Source organism: Nycticebus coucang, chromosome 9, assembly GCF_027406575.1.
Source record: "Nycticebus coucang isolate mNycCou1 chromosome 9, mNycCou1.pri, whole genome shotgun sequence".
Classification (NCBI taxonomy): Eukaryota; Metazoa; Chordata; class Mammalia; order Primates; family Lorisidae; genus Nycticebus; species Nycticebus coucang.
The window spans coordinates 36,530,013-36,546,869 of record NC_069788.1 but is presented as its reverse complement, the minus strand read 5'-3'; the positions used below and the strand labels follow the sequence as shown (position 1 = coordinate 36,546,869).

Sequence of the window (16,857 nt, the reverse complement as noted above, 5' to 3'; positions counted from 1 at the left end):
CTGGAAGGGAAAGGGGACATGAACAGTAGCGTCCAAAAGGGGAGGAAACAACAGAATTCATTGGGAATTGGTCACCATTCCTCACCTTCTCCCTATCCACACACAGATGCTAAAGGACATCAAGAAGGATAAAGTGCTGCTGCGGAGGAAATCAGAGCTGCCCCAGGATGTGTATACCATCAAGGCACTGGAGGCCCACAAGCGGGCCGAAGAGTTCCTAACTGCCAGCCAGGAGGCTCTCTGACCCCATCACCTTCCCATCACAGGGCCATAGCCCACTCAGCCCTCCACCCTCTGTTCCCTACTGGCTGACTTGGGGCAAGGCAGAGCCTCTCTGACTACTCTAGGGAGGGGATACGGGCACTTGGAAGTAGGGACACCCACAAAGTGGGTTCCTCTTCACCCCCAAATGTGTTCATGCCTCCCTGTGGCTAGTACAGACAGGCCGAGCACTCAGATGCTCGGTGCTCAAATAACCTGGGGATGCCTGTTCCCTCCTGCTCCTAACCCCACAGCTACCTGAGGCTGCTCTGAGAAAAACACACACAGGAATACATTTGTTCCTCTACTCTTCCCTTCATTCTCATTTGAATTCTCTCCTCTCTCTCCCCTGCAAAGGCATGTAGGGAACAGAAGGAGATTATTCTCACCAAAGTTATGTCAAGCCCCATTGGCCCCTGGAGCAAGTAGCTGGAGGGAAGCCAGTCCTCAGCAGCACAAATAGGCCCCCAGTTCCAGCAGTGTGCAGGCTGATGAGGTTATATTATTTCCTCTTACCCACTGCCTAAGACAATGTGGGAGGTCAAAAGGAGAAAAGTATATGCTAGGGACCATAAATGATGAATAGAGGGCCCAGATAAACCAAGGAGGGGAAGGAGAAAACACCCTACCCTGTGACCCCTCTGGTGAGCAGCAGCCCTGGGATTACAAACATGGAAGGGACTACCCTGGAGCTGACTGCTTTCCTGTGCTGTTGGTTCCCATCGCTGGAAAGAAGGAAGCAGGGAGCAATGCTGCAAGCGTAGCTCCTGCCAACACCTATTTATTTCCTTGTTTCTGCTGATACTGGACAGACCCACATTTGTCTCTTTTAGGACCCTGTAGGGACAAGGGGCTGAGAAGGGCTGGACCCAGGTTCCAAGGGCACAGGCAGTATGGCTTTTAGCTGTGTACATAGGGTGCTTTATTCTCCACAGAGTGACACATGCTAAGGTGGGTTGGGCTCGGGCCGATGTCCCCTTATGTACAGAACTGAATAAAGTGGGTCTCTGAGAAGAAGTCTGATTTGCCTTGATGTGGAAAGGGAGGTAGTGAACATGGAGATGGACATGTTCAGTCCTGTGCTGGTTCTGGCCTGAAATGTGGGGAGGTAAGGCAGCTCTCCGTGTGGTCACTTCCAGGCAGGGGATGCCTGCCGGGCTTGGATGGCTTTCTGTACCACATCTTCCCACTGGGCATCCGATATGTCCCGAGCCCAGGCAGGAACCCCTGGCGCAGGCAGGCTTACTCCAGCCATCGTCCTTTTCACCAGCTCTACATGTTCTGAAATCACAGCCCAAGGCCAGTTAGAGCATAGAAACAATGGGACAAGTTGCCCTCCCCAATCCTTGAATCAACCCAGAGCCTTTGGGCTGGTGGTTCCCCGAATCCATCTTTAGACAAGTCTGCCCATCCTCAGGTCTACCAAAATAGCACTTTACCTGGACTCTAAAGAATCTTAGTTTATAAACTCTCAGTATCTTTTCTGGAATAGGGTTTTCCTCTGTAACTTTCTTCCGCTGACTCTGCCCAGTCCATTTTGTTCATAATTACTCCAGAATGAAAGAATGATCTCTTTTACCTGGGTCCATGGGAATAGAGCTGTGGTTGCTCAATGCCGAAGCTCCACCCTCATCTTCATCCTCGCTCTCTATTGGTGGGTCTGGCAAATGAAGCCCGAGGGCCTACAGGGCCGGAGAGAAGACAGTTCAGGTCCAGCCTTTCACAGATCCCAGCTTCACCTACTCAGGAACACCCTCCTCCACCATACCTGGATCCGATCCTGGATGTCAGCGACTACATCTTCTCCATCCCCTACTGGTGCCAGCTCCACCTCTTCTTGTTCAGGATCTTGGTTGAGGGGCTGGTAGGAGTAGCCAGCTGGGCCAGCTCCCGTTTCCTCCTGCTCTTCTTCAGGCTCCTCGCTGCTCCAATCCCCAGTGCCTTCTGAAGGTCCCTGATGTGGTCCCAGTTCCTCCGTCTGATTGGGGAAGATACGCTCGGGGCCCATGGTGTCTTCCCCTAGAACTACTGCTGCCATCCGGGCAGGGGCTGTAAGAACAAGGAGGTAGGATAGAAGGATTGGAAGGAACCAGCACCACATTCATTCTCATCCAGCTCCCTGTAGTCTCCTTTAGCGTCTACAAAACCAGCTCCCAATCCCCAAGGTTCGTGCACCTTCCCTCCGCCCCCTCCATCCTATTAGGTCGGGCTCTTATCTAGAACTGGGTCCGACCCACCCTGCTCTGTCACTTCCTAAGTAAGCTCAACCGGAGCCCTACCACCCCTTAAAAGATACCCCTGCCAGAAACCCACCCCTCCTTGGGAACCCGAGGTCAGTAGACTCCCCCAAACAGGGCGTAACCACCCTCCTCCCCCTCCCTCCTCTCCTAGGGTTTTCCCTCCCTACCGCCTGAGAGACGCCCTTCAGCCCTCAGGGGCTCTGTTCAAAGGGCCCCAGCTGCGGCGTTCCCCCACCCACCCCCACTGAATCTCGGCGCCGGGGTCTCCGCGCGCCTCACCCGCTCAGAGCCCGCGGCCGAACCCGCACCTTCACTTCCGGCGGGGCAGGACGTGCTGGGGCGCCTCGTCCTCCAGCCCCGCCCCATGCTCATGACTGACTCTAGTGAGAACCAGGAGTTCTCCCCGCGCCCGCCCCCTCCATCCCCTGCCTAGAAAGCAAAGGACTGCATTACCCAGTGACCCCCTCGGTCTTGACACATATCTGCACATGCGCAGAATCTCTCCTTAGGCTCTAGCCCCCTCTTCAACCTTCACGTCCCTCTGGAAAGCTGCAGACTACAAGTCCCAGAAGGTCTCGGGCACTTAGCTCCGACTGCACGTGCGCAGACAGCTGCCCACCGGAAGGACCGAGCCTGGCTGTGTTTATCTCGTTGGGGACCGAGACGTCGGTTGGCGCGCAACGGGTTCTAGGCTGCAGGCAGCGCGAGGACCCGCGGCCCCGCCCCGGCCCGGCCTGGCAGGTAGCCTGGGACGGATTGAGGGGCAAGGAAGAATTGGGGGGGGCTGGGGGCGCCCATACCTGGAGCTGGAGTTGCGGGGGAGGGGCCTGAGAGTGATGAGGAGGGGGTGGGGACGATCTAGGGGGATGATGGGAGAGTATTAATGGGAAAAGCAGAGGTGGGGAGGATGGTGAGGAATCCAGTGGAAGAGACCTGGTGGCTGCAGGAGGCACTGAAGGAAATTTGAAGGAAGACTGGGTTATGAGGAGAACGGGGAAGATTAACATAATGGAAGCCCCGGCGGAAGGGGGTGCCTGCCTTTGTGGGGGATGGGAGGCTGGAGTGTCTGGAAGAAGATAGGGATAGAGTCATATTCAGGGAGGAATATCTGTGGTCAGTGCATGTTAGTTTTTTTCTTTTCTTAGTGGAAGTGGGAATATGGAGGGTTGTTGGGTGGTTTGATGTAGTGGGAGAAGGAAAAATGGGAAAACTGCCATGCTCTCAGGCGATCAAGAAAGGCCAGAAATAGAGACTCAAAATTGCAAGAGGCCAGAGAGAGGGATAGATACAGTAAAGGAATCCAAAAAGCTTGAAAATGCGTCAGTGATGGAGCGTCAGAGAGACCCAGAGATAAAAGAACCCCCTAAGACCCTGAGGGCTTGTACTCCTTGAGTTTGAGTTGTCCTTATGGAGGAGAAACTAAGATTTTTTTTCTCCACCTTTGGTTGGCATTGCTTATATCTCCTGTGCATTTTTTTACTTTATCTTGACATACCTGAAGGGAGGGGTGGAATAGAGGCTATAAAGGACTAACATTCTTAAGCCTTTTGACCCCCTAACTGTCCCCACAAGCCCAGATCCAAGATATTTCCGATTGAGAGCAGAAGTAATAAAGTGAGGGTAGCTTCCTGCTGGAGCTATTTCAGGTTGGGTAGGGTAACTATTTAAAGCATGGGATGTGGGGTTGGGGGAGGTTGGGTGGGGTGCGCCTGGCAAGCCAGCTGAAATCCACATCTCTTTCCTGGAAGGGGTCTCCCTTATTTGAGCTTTTTTTGTGCCTAAGGTTCTGCCTGGCCCTTCCTTCCACCAGGGCTTCTTGAACAGAGAGCAGATGATCTACCCAAACCCAAGCAAGTGCCTGCCAGCAAAGGCATTGCCAGTTGCAAGAGGATTTGCCTGAAAGAGCCCTCAAATGTACCCATTATCACTAGGTTGGCAGGTTGTCTATAAGAGATCATGATCTCATGCTGGGTTTTTCTCATACCCCCTCCCCAAAATGCCAAAGGCATTTTTGCCTCTCTTCCCCTTTCCAGTGCACCCCCCATCCCCCTTTCATAGACCCAAGTTGGGGAAGAGCTGTTGGAAATGGCTTGTTCTCTACCATGATAGCAGGGTTGAGGAAACGGCAAGAGGAGAAAAACCCTCTTCCCTGCCCCCACCTCACCACCAGTCTCAAGCATACACATACCTTTCTGGCTTAAGTTCCTAGTCCTGGCAACATACCAGGCACAGCTGTCAGAGGAACTCCTTGTGCCTGTGGGGGGCCCTGAGTGACCCCGATGGAAACAGCTCAGCAAGACGAGTACCCTGTGAGGGGCTAAACAACCATGGTTACATGGAGGTCCTTGTTCTGGATCAGTCCCACCCTATCCTGGGTAGGGGCACTGTTCCACTAAAAGCCTAAAAGCTTTTCTGCTTTGAAGTATCCATGCCAGCTTTCAATGGACTGTCTGGGGCTGGTTGAGCTATTAATAGCTGTGAGTATTTTGAGATCCCTTTCCCCACCTTAAAGAACACAGAGATTCTTAGAGAGGTGGCAGTAAGCAGAACAGAGCCAAGACAAGAGAACACACCAGCCTGGGAAAGGGGACTTAGAGATTGTGCCAAGATGGGGATAGGGTGGATCCTCTGTGAGTAGGGGGTGACCATGATCAACAAACTCTTGAGCTGGCAATCAGGTTGCAGTGGCCCCACGCTATGCTATTGGAGAACACAGGGTCAGGGCTAGCACCCTGATCTCTGCAACTTCCCTGGGTCAGGGCCAGCCATCTGAGCTGTGATTAGTGTCCCTGCAGAGGGGTGGTGTGGGAGGGCCACCAGGGTGACACTTGGAGGCTGGTCCTGGGTAGAGTGACAGTGAACGGGGATGAAACTTTGCCTCAGAAGCCTGTGGCCCTGACTTGCGTGCAGGTAGCGGAGGCAGCAGGCCGTGCCGGGGGGGCATGTTGCTGTAACCAGTGGCCCAGGGGATGTTACGGTGGACAGTGCACCTGGAGGGCGGGCCCCGCAGGGTGAACCATGCTGCAGTGGCTGTTGGGCACCGGGTATACTCCTTCGGGGGTTACTGCTCTGGTGAAGACTATGAGACACTGCGTCAGATAGATGTGCACATTTTCAATGCAGGTAAGCCAATGTTGAGATTGTCTCTAGTGCCCACAACAGGGAGGGAAATGGGTGGCTAAATGAGGTTTGGTGGTGGTCCCTGTGGCCAAGGGGATTAGGGACGAATTATTGGTTTGGGGAACAGTGGACAGCTTGGAGGGAGGTTCCCAGGGCTAAGCAGAGCTGTGCCCACAGTGTCCTTGCGTTGGACAAAACTGCCCCCAGTGAGGCCCGCCATCCGCGGGCAGGCTCCTGTGGTCCCCTACATGCGGTATGGACACTCAACCGTCCTCATCGACGACACAGTCTTCCTGTGGGGCGGGCGGAATGACACTGAAGGGGCCTGCAATGTGCTGTATGCCTTTGATGTCAGTAAGTATGGGTCTCAAGAAAGGCTATATTCTGCCAAATGGTGCCCTCGTAGCCTGGGAAAGGCCAGGGATGGCGAGGGTGGGGAATAAGGCACCCCAGAAGTTAGGAGGGAGTGTCAGAGGTTGCTTACCTGGGGAATTCTCTTACCTCCTTTAGATACTCACAAATGGTCCACACCTCGAGTGTCAGGAACAATTCCTGGGGCCCGGGATGGACATTCAGCTTGTGTGCTGGGCAAGATCATGTACATTTTCGGGGGCTACGAACAGCTGGTAGGTATGGGAAGAAACTAGAAGTTTCTGGTGGGAATGAGAAAGCAGAAAGAGAATTTAGGCTGGTGGAATGGGAAGGTTTGGCTTGTTTGCAGGTTTTAAAGGGAGAGATACTGGATCAGAGAGTGACTATTGGCTCTCTCTTTTCTTCCTTTTCACTTCCCACTCAGGCGGACTGCTTTTCCAATGACATTCACAAGCTAGACACCAGCACCATGACTTGGACCCTTATCTGTACAAAGGTCTGCTCTTTCTTTCTCCCAGATCCCTACCCTCCATTGAAGAAGTCATAGGAAGCTGAAACAGTGAGAGCAGATCTCCTTCCAGTCTTTGTGCTGATCCCCTCTCCCATCTCTCTTCCCCTACCCAGGGAAACCCTGCACGCTGGAGGGACTTCCACTCAGCCACAATGCTGGGCAGTCACATGTATGTCTTTGGAGGCCGTGCTGACCGCTTTGGGCCATTCCATTCTAACAATGAGATTTATTGCAACCGCATTCGCGTCTTTGACACCAGAACTGAGGCCTGGCTAGACTGTCCACCCACCCCAGTGCTGCCTGAGGGGCGTCGGAGCCACTCAGCCTGTGAGTATTTGTTACTTCCTTGTGGAGTCCCCCTTCCTGCCCTCTTCACACTCTTGGCATTCCTCTCTTCTCCAGTTGGCTACAATGGGGAGCTGTACATCTTTGGTGGCTATAATGCAAGGCTGAACCGGCACTTCCATGACCTTTGGAAGTTTAACCCTGGTAAAGAGCACTGCCTTTAGGGGAGGACCCAGGAGCAAATGATATGGGAGGAAAAGAAAACAATAATTCTTAGTAGGTGAGGGGATGGGAGTTGGGGAAGACAGCTGGATTGGGCAGGTATTGAACTGCCATATAAATTTCTCTTCAGTATCCTTCACTTGGAAAAAGATTGAACCGAAGGGAAAGGGACCATGTCCCCGCCGGCGCCAGTGCTGCTGTATTGTTGGTGACAAGATTGTCCTCTTTGGGGGTACCAGGTTAGGAGGAGAGAGGGGAGGGGCTCAGGGAGGGGCTTAAGTCTGTGACTAACCCAGAGAGTGGGAGGTATTTGAGCAAGAGGGTCTTGTGGGTAGTTTTCCTCCTACCTTCATCTCTTTTAATCCCTACAGTCCATCTCCTGAGGAAGGCCTGGGAGATGAGTTTGACCTCATAGATCATTCTGACTTACACATTTTGGACTTTAGTAAGTATAGTTATTCCAGAAGTGGTTCTGCCATCAGGGTCCCAGTCTTTGGGTGATGATATCCAGGACTGGATCCTTTCCTGAGCTTTGACAATCTCCTTCCTCCACTACCTCCTCCCTTAAAGGCCCTAGTCTGAAGACTCTGTGCAAACTGGCTGTGATTCAGTATAACCTGGACCAGTCCTGTTTGCCCCATGACATCAGGTACGTGAGTGGTTAGAAAGAAGGGACTGGTTGAGGATGAACAAGTAGCATAGGTGTGACCTAATTAGCTTGGTCTCAGTATGGAGGAAACAGAAGTTTTTCTTCTGCTGAAGATAATAGTATGCTTGTGGGAAATGAGGTAGAAGAAGGTGAAGTTATAGCCATCGTATAATAAAACTGTCAGCTGCGTAACTTAAATTAAAAATCCAGTTTTTCAAACCAAGCTCAGAAACATTACTTTCTGAGACCTGAGCTTATACAGTATTTGTTAACATGCTAAGAATGATTAACTCTTAGACCCTAGCTGCAAAATAAAGACACGTTTAGGAGCTTCCACATCATATTAGTTCCAGGTTCTGGCTGCTTCCTTTTAAATTCCATTCTTAGGGCCCAGTGTGATGGCTCATGCCTGTAATCCTAGCACTCTGGGAGGCTAATACAGGTGGACTGTTTGAGCTCAGGAGTTTGAGACCAGGCTGAGCAAGAGTGAGACCCTGTCTCTAAAAATAGCCAGGTGTTGTGGCGGGTTCCTGTAGCCCCAGCTACTCAGGAGGCTGAGGCAAGAGGATCACTTGAGCCCAGGAGTTTGAAGTTGCTGTGAGCTATGAGGCCAGGGCACTCTCCCAAGGGCAAAAGTAAAACTGTATCTAAAAAAAAAAAAAAAAAGTTACTATGTGTATGTTTTTGCTTTTCTGAAACATTTCCCTTGGCTTTTATCAGTTCAGTTTAACCCTTACTTGCTGAGGGTCTGTGTGTTCAGTATTTGGTGTCATAGAGTATACAAATCTGAACTGATGAATCCCAGGCTGGTCCAAGATTGACATATGTGTAAGTACCTAATACCAAGTAGACTGTTTAGGGTCTTGGCTTAAGGAGGTACTTGATACATCTTTGTAGTGTGAAAGAATTGTTGAAAAAGAGGATTTAATTTTACTATGGTGGGAGGTGAGGAAGGCCTCAGGGAGGATAGGAGAGGTTAGAACCTAAAAAGAATGGGAATTGAGAACAAAAACTGGGCTTTCCTAATGGGGGTGAGATGGAGGGGCTGCCTGTTTGGATCTGAGCAGAGCAGGAAAGGTAGGTCGGGATGTTTACTGAGATGTGTACACAAATCCCAGGTGCTGGGATATGGGATTGTATATATAAACATAAACAGGAAATCTGTATGAGCTTGGAAGTGGAAGAGTGGGTGGTATTGGATTTGGTGGTGTGTGGGGTCTGAACCTAGTAGGACTAGAAGAAGGAGGTGGCTGTGGGTGGTTGAGCTTTAGGAAGTTGGAGGGACTGATGTGTTCGTAACTTTGTTCAAGCAACTCTGGGCTTGAGGTGGGAACTCCCTCTTCTTTCTGCCTGTCACTGTTGGCCTTCCAGGTGGGAGCTGAATGCCATGACCACCAACAGCAATATCAGTCGTCCCATCGTCTCCTCCCATGGGTAGGAGGAAGTTTTTGCCATTTACCTTCCTGAGCCTGCTGTTGTCTTCACTGCCCCTGCCCGTCTCTCACCCGCTTGCCCCTTTGGACCCTGGACTCCGCATACTTCCCCGTGGAGTTGTTGGACTAGAGGTGTTTTCCGTGCTGTGAATTCAGTGGGGAGCTGTAGGGGTGGGAGGGCTAGGTTTCTCCCCTCCTTGGGCTGAGGGCCCCTTCCCCTTGGTGCTCTGTCCCCATCCACCTCCCTCCAACTGCTCCTGGGTCTCTGCTCGGCCCCAGGCCAGCTAAGCTCTGCTGGGAAGGGAATGGGGAGAAGGGAGAAGCAAGCAGTGTCTGAGCCTCGGGAGCTTCCCCCTCCCCCTCCTCCCACCCCAACCTCCACACCCACCCCACTCCCTGCTTGAGCCATGAGCATTGGCTGGGAGCTGAGAGTTGCTGCTGTTGGCATGAGACCTTCTCCCCCCACCTGGAGAGGTGGGGACCAGCAGATAATCCCACCCCTCCCTGAGCTGTTGCTGTACCCTGAGGCTCAGCCAGTTCAGATTTTGTAAAAATGAATTAAAATCTCCAAACGTGTGGTGTGTTCCTGTGGAATACGGTGGAGATGACAGGAGTCTGCAGTGGGGGCTGGGTACTGAGGGCGGGCACTCTTGAGGTTCTGGCTTCTTAGCCAGCCTGTGGCTCAAGGAGTAGGGCACCGGCCTCATATGCCGGAAGTGGTGGGTTCAAACCCAGCCCCGGCTAAAAACTGCAAAAAAAAAAAAAAAAGAAAGAAACTAAGTGCCGACAAGGCTTGGCTCCAGCTTCCGGGGCGTGGAACTCGGCGCCGTACAACTCGGACGGAAGGTTGCGACGTTCTCTCCGGGGCGGGGTCTCTGTTAGGTCGGGCTTCCCAGCGGTCGCCCGGGCACGCGGTCTATTTTCTGCCGGTTCATCACCACGTCGAGATCCGGCCTCCAGGGAACGCCGGAAGAGGCGGGGCGGCAGCCGCCGCGAGCGGAAGTAGTGCCGTTGGTCCTGCCTGCGCTGTGCTACCTTATGCCCGGAACGAATTCGTCAGCCCGAGTTGCGGCCTGTGGTCCCCGCGGGGCTCAGGAGAGCGGGGACCTGGAGCCTGGCGCTGCGGCCCACGACCTGCGGAGGGGTGAGGGCATGGGGCCGGGGATAGGGAGGAGTGCTTCCAGCAGCTTGGCGGAGGTCCGGATCCTGTAGGCGGTTTGGTAAGACTGCGAAATTTTCTGAAAGGCAAACACTGGGAGGTCCCTTATCGCAGTGGAAAGTGGGAGTTGAGACAGGATATAGTTTCTTAAAGGTAGATGAAGTTTTTTCGGCAAGGGAAAACTGCTTATACAATAGCTCGAAGGCGGAAAAGAATATAGAAGCCTTAGTAGGTCAATATTCAACGAATTCCGCAGACTTATTTGGGCACAGTTCTAGCTGCTGGAGATAGTAGTAGTGAATAAAATAGTCAAAGCATTCTTGTTCTCTTGGAGCTTAGGGGCAGTAAAAATAGCAATAAAACAATAAATTAGGCCGGGCGTGGTGCCGAGGCGGATGGATTGCCAGAGCTCACAGGTTGGAGACCAGCCTGAGCCAGAGCGAGACCTCGTCTCTTAAAAAATAAAATAGCCGAGTGTTGTGGCGGCGCCTGTGGTCCCAGCTCCTTGGGAATCTGAGGCAAGAGAATCGCTTAAGCCCAAGAGTTTGAGGTTGCTATGAGGCCAGGGCACTCTACCCAGGGCGACAAACAAGAGTCTTGTCTCAGAAAAAAAAAAAAAAAAAAAAAAAAAATATATATATATATATATACTTAAAGGGGTGAGTTTTATGTGAATTATACCTCAATTTTTTTAAGTGGTAAGAGATACAGAAATAGAAATAGAGGAAGAGTTGCAGTTTTTAAAAGGTAGAGAAGGCCTCACTAGGTGACATTTAAACAAAGGCTTGAAGAAGGTGAGGCAGCAGGCAGTGTCTACGTCTGGAGGAAGTGTACCGATTAGAGGCAACATCGTGTGCGAAGGAACCAAGGTGGGAATATACTGCCAAGCGGCCAGTTGAGAAGAGTGAGATTAGTAGATGAGATTAGAAACATCATACATAGCCAGGTCCCATAGGCTTTCACCCCATTATAAAACATACGGCTTTTACGCTGAGCAGATGGAAATCATTGGGAGTATTAGAATCCAGGAGTGGCATGATATGAAGGGTGTATGTGGGAGTGATTTCATTTTCAGTGATGAGTGCAGCTTTGAGAGGATTTAGGCTGGAGGTTGGGAAGACTAGTTAGGAGGCGAGAAAACTGATTGAGGTGAAAGATGCTAAGAGTATGAACCAGTACATTGGCAATAGTAAGTGAGCAAGGGAGATGGAGGCCCTTGTGGGGAAATCTGTGAAGGAGTAATTTAAAAGAGAAGGTAAAGCCGGGAGCAGTGGCTCATGCCTGTAATCCTAGTACTCTGGGAGGCCGAGGCAGGTGGATTGCTTGAGCTCAGAAGTTTGAGACCAGCCTGAGCAAGGGTGAGACCCCATCTCTACTAAAAATGGAAAAATAAGCCGGGTATGATATCGAGCACCTATAGTCCCAGCTACTGGGGAGGCTGAGGCAAGAGGATCATTTGAGCCCAGGAATTTGAGGTTGCTATGACAACACAGCACTGACAATCTAACCCGGGACAACAGAGTGAAACTTTCTCTCTAAATAAATAAATAAATAGAAGAAAAAATAAAAGGGTGAAAAAGAAGGCACTATGATTTGGTCCACCTTTGATTTTACATACACACCTGAGTTAGCAAGATGAGGCACCAGGGAGCTGAAATAGTTGGGGAGTTAGGTGTCAGTGTAACACCATTATAGCCTATGCTGCTGGAACTTGTAATAATGACCGGTCTAAGAGGGATATTAGAAAGGATCAACAACCTAAGGAATGAGGATGGGATGATGTCTTTTCCATGGCGGGGTGCATGCTCAGCTGTTTGTCCCTACCTTCTGTAGGTACATCGAACATGTCATTTGAGGAGCTGTTGGAATTGCAGAGCCGAGTGGGCACTAAGACCTACAAACAGTTGGTAGCTGCAAACAGCAGTAAGAAACAGGTTTCTAGACCACCTGTCCAAAGTCCAGGTGTTGCAGATAAGTACAGGTGAGGACCAATGACTGCCTTAAGGAGGTTGATCCTTGAGTAGATGTCTGTTTTCTTGGGTGGCAGGTGGGAAGCCTTTGACCAAGACTGGAGTCCCTTTGACTTGTTCTTTTAATTTCTCCGATAGGCCTTTGGAAATGTCAGCCAAGATCCAAGTACCATTTTTACGGCAGGTTGTCCCCATCTGTAAAAAGGTGAGGAAAAGGCAGGAAGCACTTTCTCACTGTCACTTTCAGTAAAAAGCAATTAAACAGTTCTGTTTTGCCGGATGTGGTGGTTCACACCTGTACTCCTAGCACTCTGAGAGACCAATGGCTTGGATTGTCTGAGCTCACAAGTTTGAGACCAGCCTGAGCCAGAGTGAGACCTTGTCTCTACAAATAGCTGGGCCTTATGGTGGTGGGTGCCTGTAGTCCCAGCTACTAGGCAGGCTGAGGCAAGAGAATTGCTTAAGCCCAGGAGTTTGAGGTTGCTGTTAGCTGTGATGCCACAGCACTATAGGGTGACAAAGTGAGACTCTGTCTCTCAAAAAAAAAAAAAAAACAGTTCTGTTTTATACTCTCTTATTCTCTCCAAAGGTCGCTCGGGACCCCCGCTTCGATGATCTGTCAGGGGAATATAATCCTGAGGTGTTTGACAAAACATACCAATTCTTAGATGACATCCGAGCCAAAGAAAAAGAGGTATGCTTCTGGGCAGCACCTGTGGCTCAAGGAGTAGGGCGCTGGTCCCATATGCCAGAGGTGGCGGGTTCAAACCCAGCCCCGGCCAAAAACCACACAAAAAAAAAAAAAAGAGGTATGCTTCAAGGGGTTTTTTAGAGGTGGGAAACTATAGCACAGGTTAGACAATTTGGCAGAGGTGAGCAGGAAGCGTAGTAGTGAGCAGATTTAATTCTGCCTACCATGATTCTTATGTTCAAATCCTGGCCCCTCAATTTACTGGTAGTGTCACCAATTGGCAAGTTACTAGTCTATCGGTGCTTTAGTTTTCTAATCATAAAAACGATAATAATTAACTGCCTCAGTGTTATTGAGCTAAAAATATATGTGAATTTCTTAAAATAATTCTTGGTAAAGACTTTCAGGTAACGTGTACAGAATACTAACCCTCATGCTCATTTTTCAATGTGGAGCTTGTGAAAAAGCAGTTGAAGAAGCACCGTTCAGGGGAGCAGCACGAGAAATTGCAGCAGCTGCTTCAGAGAATGGTGAGTGGGTGACAATTTCAGGTGGGTAGGAAGAGCAGTTATAGGTGGGAGGTGTTCACAGTTCCTCTGGTTCCTCCCCTCCCCCCTCCCCCTCCCTCACCTCTCCTACCCTCTCCTCCCCTTCCCTTCTCTCCCCACCATCGTCTCCTCTCTACTCTGATCTTTGCTCCCCAGGAACAGCAAGAAATGGCACAGCAGGAACGAAAGCGGCAGCAGGAGCTGCGCCTGGCCCTGAAGCATGAACGGCGGGCTCAGGCCCAGGAGGGCCATCGGCCATACTTCCTAAAGAAATGTGAGTGAGACCTAACGGTTGTAGGCCAGTTACTGGGACAGGAGTGTGGAGGCTATAGTGTCAAGGTACAGTATTGAAGGTCATTGAGCTCCCTTAAGGAAGGCGTGAAGGCTGGATCCCACAGTTACTTAGAGAAAACTAGAAATAGTAGAAGGGTTATTTGTAATTAGTTTTGTATCCCTAATTCTAGTATATCATGGCAGGGATTTTTTTCATCTGTTTCCCCCACGCATGCTAGACTAGGCACATGGAAGGAACTCATAGTTGGGTGGTGCCTGTGGCTCAGTGGGTAGGGTGCTGGCCCCATATATGGATGGTGGGTTCGAAACTAGTCCCGACCATCTAAAACAGCAGTGGCAACTGCAACAAAAAATAGCTGGGCGTTGTGGCAGGCGCCTGTAGTCCCAGCTACTCAGGAGACTGAGGCAAGAGAATCGCTTAAGTCCAAGAGTTGGAGGTTGCTGTGAGCTGTGTGAGGCCACGGCACTCTACCGAGGGCCATAAAGTGAGACTGTCTCTACAAAAAAAAAAGATAGAGCATATCAAAAGTTGACTTGCTCACACACCAGTGAACTCTACCAGGGGTCTTCAAACTGCGGCCCGTGGGATTGAGGCAGTCTGATTGTATTCGTTCCCGTTTTGTTTTTTTACTTCAAAATAAGATATATGCAATGTGCATAGGAATTTGTTCATAGTTTTTTTCTTTAAACTACAGTCTGGCCCTCCAACGGTCTGAGGGACAGTGAACTGGCCCTGTTTAAAAAGTTTGAGGACGCCTAAACAATCCACGTATCCCAGCATAAAGGCTGGGAGTTGTTGACCTGGCTTGTGGAAGGGAAAAGGGGGAGGAGGTTTATCCTTTCCTCACCAGCTTTCATTCTCCCTGTTATTTAGCTGAGCAGCGCCAGTTGGCCCTAGCTGAGAAGTTCAAGGAGCTGAGACGCAGAAGGAAGCTGGAGAGCTTCTTGAGTCGAAAGAGGCGCCGAAATGCAGGCAAGGACAAGAGACAACTTCCTTTGAACAAAGAGTATTAAAGAACTGTTCTCTGCTCTGCCACTGCCTCAGAGAGACATGGATCTATGGGAACAGTCTTGGGCTTGGCCTGTTTTCCTGATTCCTTCCAGTTCAAGAGCAAGGATCACAGCTGCTTTTGAACTAAGTTGGTTCAGAGAAGGCTAGAGGGCTCTTCCACTGCTCATAGAGCTTGATAAGAAGAGTAACTGAGGCCAGACACAGTGGCTCATGCCTGTAATCCTAGCACTCTGGGAGGCCCAGGTGAGAGAATTGTAGCCTTCTGCCATGCCACATTGCCTCTGCTTGGATCTGGTTCATTATGTCCTTGTGACTTTCTTCTATCCTTAAACTAACGATTCTGGTATAGAAGAAAGGGGCCAGTGAGTCACCTTGAGGCCAGTGAAGGCCATGGAGTCTGTGATTCCCAGGGCTGGGACTTTATGTAGAAGCCACTTCATAAACATTCTTTTTACACATCTTTTTGTTATTTTGATTTTTTTGTGGGATTTGTGGGCCTAGAGCTACTGGTTTAATGGGCTATATAGGGGAGTAGGCAACAAAACCAAAGCTTCTACAAACTGGAAAGTTAGATAAGAGACCCTTCCTTCAAATCTGGGCCCCTCAAGGATACACAGTCATTTCAAAGGTGAACCAATCTCATAACTCAGCCTACTTGGCTTTGGTTTTGGATACAAGGGAAGGTAGGAGGTGGGGACATAAAGGTCCGTTTAGGATATGTAAGCACAGCTGGCCCTCATGTTCAAGCTGATAATTTAGTTTAAAGTGGTCTCAGATTGATAAGTGTCTCCAGGCACTTGGCAAAAGCAAATGTAGTCCTCTCTTGATTGTTCTTTTTAACCGAGACCTTGAGAATTCTTTCAGATAAAATTTCAAGGAAGGCCGGCCATGGTCGCTTACACTTACAATCCTAGCACTCTGGGAAGCTGAGGCATAGATTGCCTGAGCTCAGGAGTTTGATACCTCCCGGCGCTGCAAAAGAACCAAGCAGGACACAGATTGAAGTGCTAGCTTGCAAGAGGTGGGCTAACCAGAGATGCAAGAGAGCCCTGAGCCCCCTTCGCAATGGGTATTAAGGTTATACACAACAGGTGTGGACAGTTAAAGTAATGCCATACAAGGGCTGCATGAGTAAGGAGTGCCACGTGCTCGTTCCAAACGTGTTCTTCCCCCACAAGCCCCAGGAAGGAGCACCAAGCATCAACGTTTAACATCTGCTTGCTAACAAGTGACTGATCTTATCTCATTCCAGAACACTAAGTTACTTGGGGGATTGCCCCTAAGTCACAAAATATCTCTAGGCTTGCCAGGAGACTGTCCTGTTCTTAGTGTTTCCTTTTGATGTGATAAGAATCAGTAACTGTCCTTGCAAGCATGGTGTCCATTCCTCTACAGATACCTGAGCTCAGGAGTTCAAGACCAGCCTGAGCAAGAACAAGACACCGTCTCCCCGACACCCAATCTTTACTAAAAGTAGAAAAACTAACCAGGTGGTGTGGCGGGCGCCTGTAGTGCCAGCTACTTGGGAGGCTGAAGCAAGAGAATCACTTGAGCCCAAGAGTTTGAGATTGCTATGAGCTATGATGCCATGCCACTCTACCCAGGGTAACAGAGAGAGTCTGTTTCAAAAAAAGGGGCTGTGTGCAGTAGCTCACACCTATAGTTTTTGCCCTCTGGGAGGCTGAGGCAAGAGGACACCTTGAGCTCAGGAGTTTGAGACCAGCCTGAATAAGAGCAAGACCTCTTTCTCTATTAAAAGTAGGGAAAAAATTGGGCAGCGCCCGTGGCTCAGTGAGTAGTGCCCCGGCCCCATATGCCGAGGGTGGCGGGTTCAAACCCAGCCCCAGCCAAACTGCAACAACAACAAAAAAATAGCCGGGCGTTGTGGCGGGCGCCTATAGTCCCAGCCCAGCTGCTCGTGAGGCTGAGGCAAGAGAATCGCCTAAGCCCAGGAGTTGGAGGTTGCTGTGAGCCATGTGACATCATCATGGCTCTCTACCCAAGGGCGGTACAGTGAGACTCTGTCTCTACCAAAAAAAAAAAAGGAAAAAATTAGCCAGGTATTATGGGGGGAGCCTGTTGTCCCAGGT

The 16,857-nt window shown here is 50.3% G+C and overlaps 3 protein-coding genes across 9 annotated transcripts in view; 2 read left to right on the top strand and 1 right to left on the bottom strand.

The window, feature by feature from the left end:
• The window catches only part of PPP2R5D (protein phosphatase 2 regulatory subunit B'delta), a 33,872-nt gene extending 32,597 nt beyond the window's left edge, over positions 1 to 1,275 (top strand). Inside the window, exon 16 of the mRNA XM_053601007.1 lies at positions 107 to 1,275. Within this exon, the coding sequence (XP_053456982.1) occupies positions 107 to 244 (138 nt within the window). The 3' untranslated portion in view covers positions 245 to 1,275. The remainder of the gene's footprint in view (positions 1 to 106) is intronic.
• On the bottom strand, positions 1,165 to 4,834 carry MEA1 (male-enhanced antigen 1). Of its 5 annotated transcripts, none has more exons than XM_053601025.1 (4): positions 4,690 to 4,834; positions 2,030 to 2,310; positions 1,841 to 1,943; positions 1,165 to 1,542 (listed from the first exon to the last, which is right to left on the bottom strand). In XM_053601025.1, exons 2-4 carry the CDS (start codon positions 2,297 to 2,299, stop codon positions 1,391 to 1,393), a joined length of 525 nt encoding a protein of 174 aa, XP_053457000.1. In that variant the 5' UTR covers positions 2,300 to 2,310; positions 4,690 to 4,834; the 3' UTR covers positions 1,165 to 1,390. The 5 variants fall into 5 exon arrangements, with proteins under 5 accessions (XP_053457000.1, XP_053456996.1, XP_053456997.1 ...); XM_053601021.1 differs by lacking the exon at positions 4,690 to 4,834 and adding an exon at positions 2,810 to 2,912; XM_053601022.1 differs by lacking the exon at positions 4,690 to 4,834 and adding an exon at positions 2,781 to 2,890.
• Positions 3,001 to 15,225, top strand: KLHDC3 (kelch domain containing 3). 3 transcript variants are annotated; one of them, XM_053601015.1, is made up of 15 exons: positions 3,001 to 3,242; positions 5,412 to 5,624; positions 5,799 to 5,975; positions 6,132 to 6,247; positions 6,418 to 6,489; positions 6,618 to 6,831; positions 6,907 to 6,993; positions 7,142 to 7,250; positions 7,383 to 7,456; positions 12,086 to 12,233; positions 12,361 to 12,427; positions 12,812 to 12,916; positions 13,369 to 13,443; positions 13,618 to 13,735; positions 14,630 to 15,225. In XM_053601015.1, the coding sequence occupies exons 2-15, from the start codon at positions 5,471 to 5,473 to the stop codon at positions 14,767 to 14,769; spliced, it is 1,656 nt and encodes a 551-aa protein (XP_053456990.1). In that variant the 5' UTR covers positions 3,001 to 3,242; positions 5,412 to 5,470; the 3' UTR covers positions 14,770 to 15,225. The 3 variants fall into 3 exon arrangements, with proteins under 3 accessions (XP_053456990.1, XP_053456988.1, XP_053456989.1); XM_053601014.1 differs by lacking the exons at positions 12,086 to 12,233; positions 12,361 to 12,427; positions 12,812 to 12,916; ... (1 more) ...; positions 13,618 to 13,735; positions 14,630 to 15,225 and adding exons at positions 4,312 to 4,432; positions 7,582 to 7,660; positions 9,032 to 9,661 and having other exon boundaries at positions 3,112 to 3,242; XM_053601013.1 differs by lacking the exons at positions 12,086 to 12,233; positions 12,361 to 12,427; positions 12,812 to 12,916; ... (1 more) ...; positions 13,618 to 13,735; positions 14,630 to 15,225 and adding exons at positions 7,582 to 7,660; positions 9,032 to 9,661.
• The last annotated feature ends 1,632 nt before the right edge of the window (positions 15,226 to 16,857 follow it).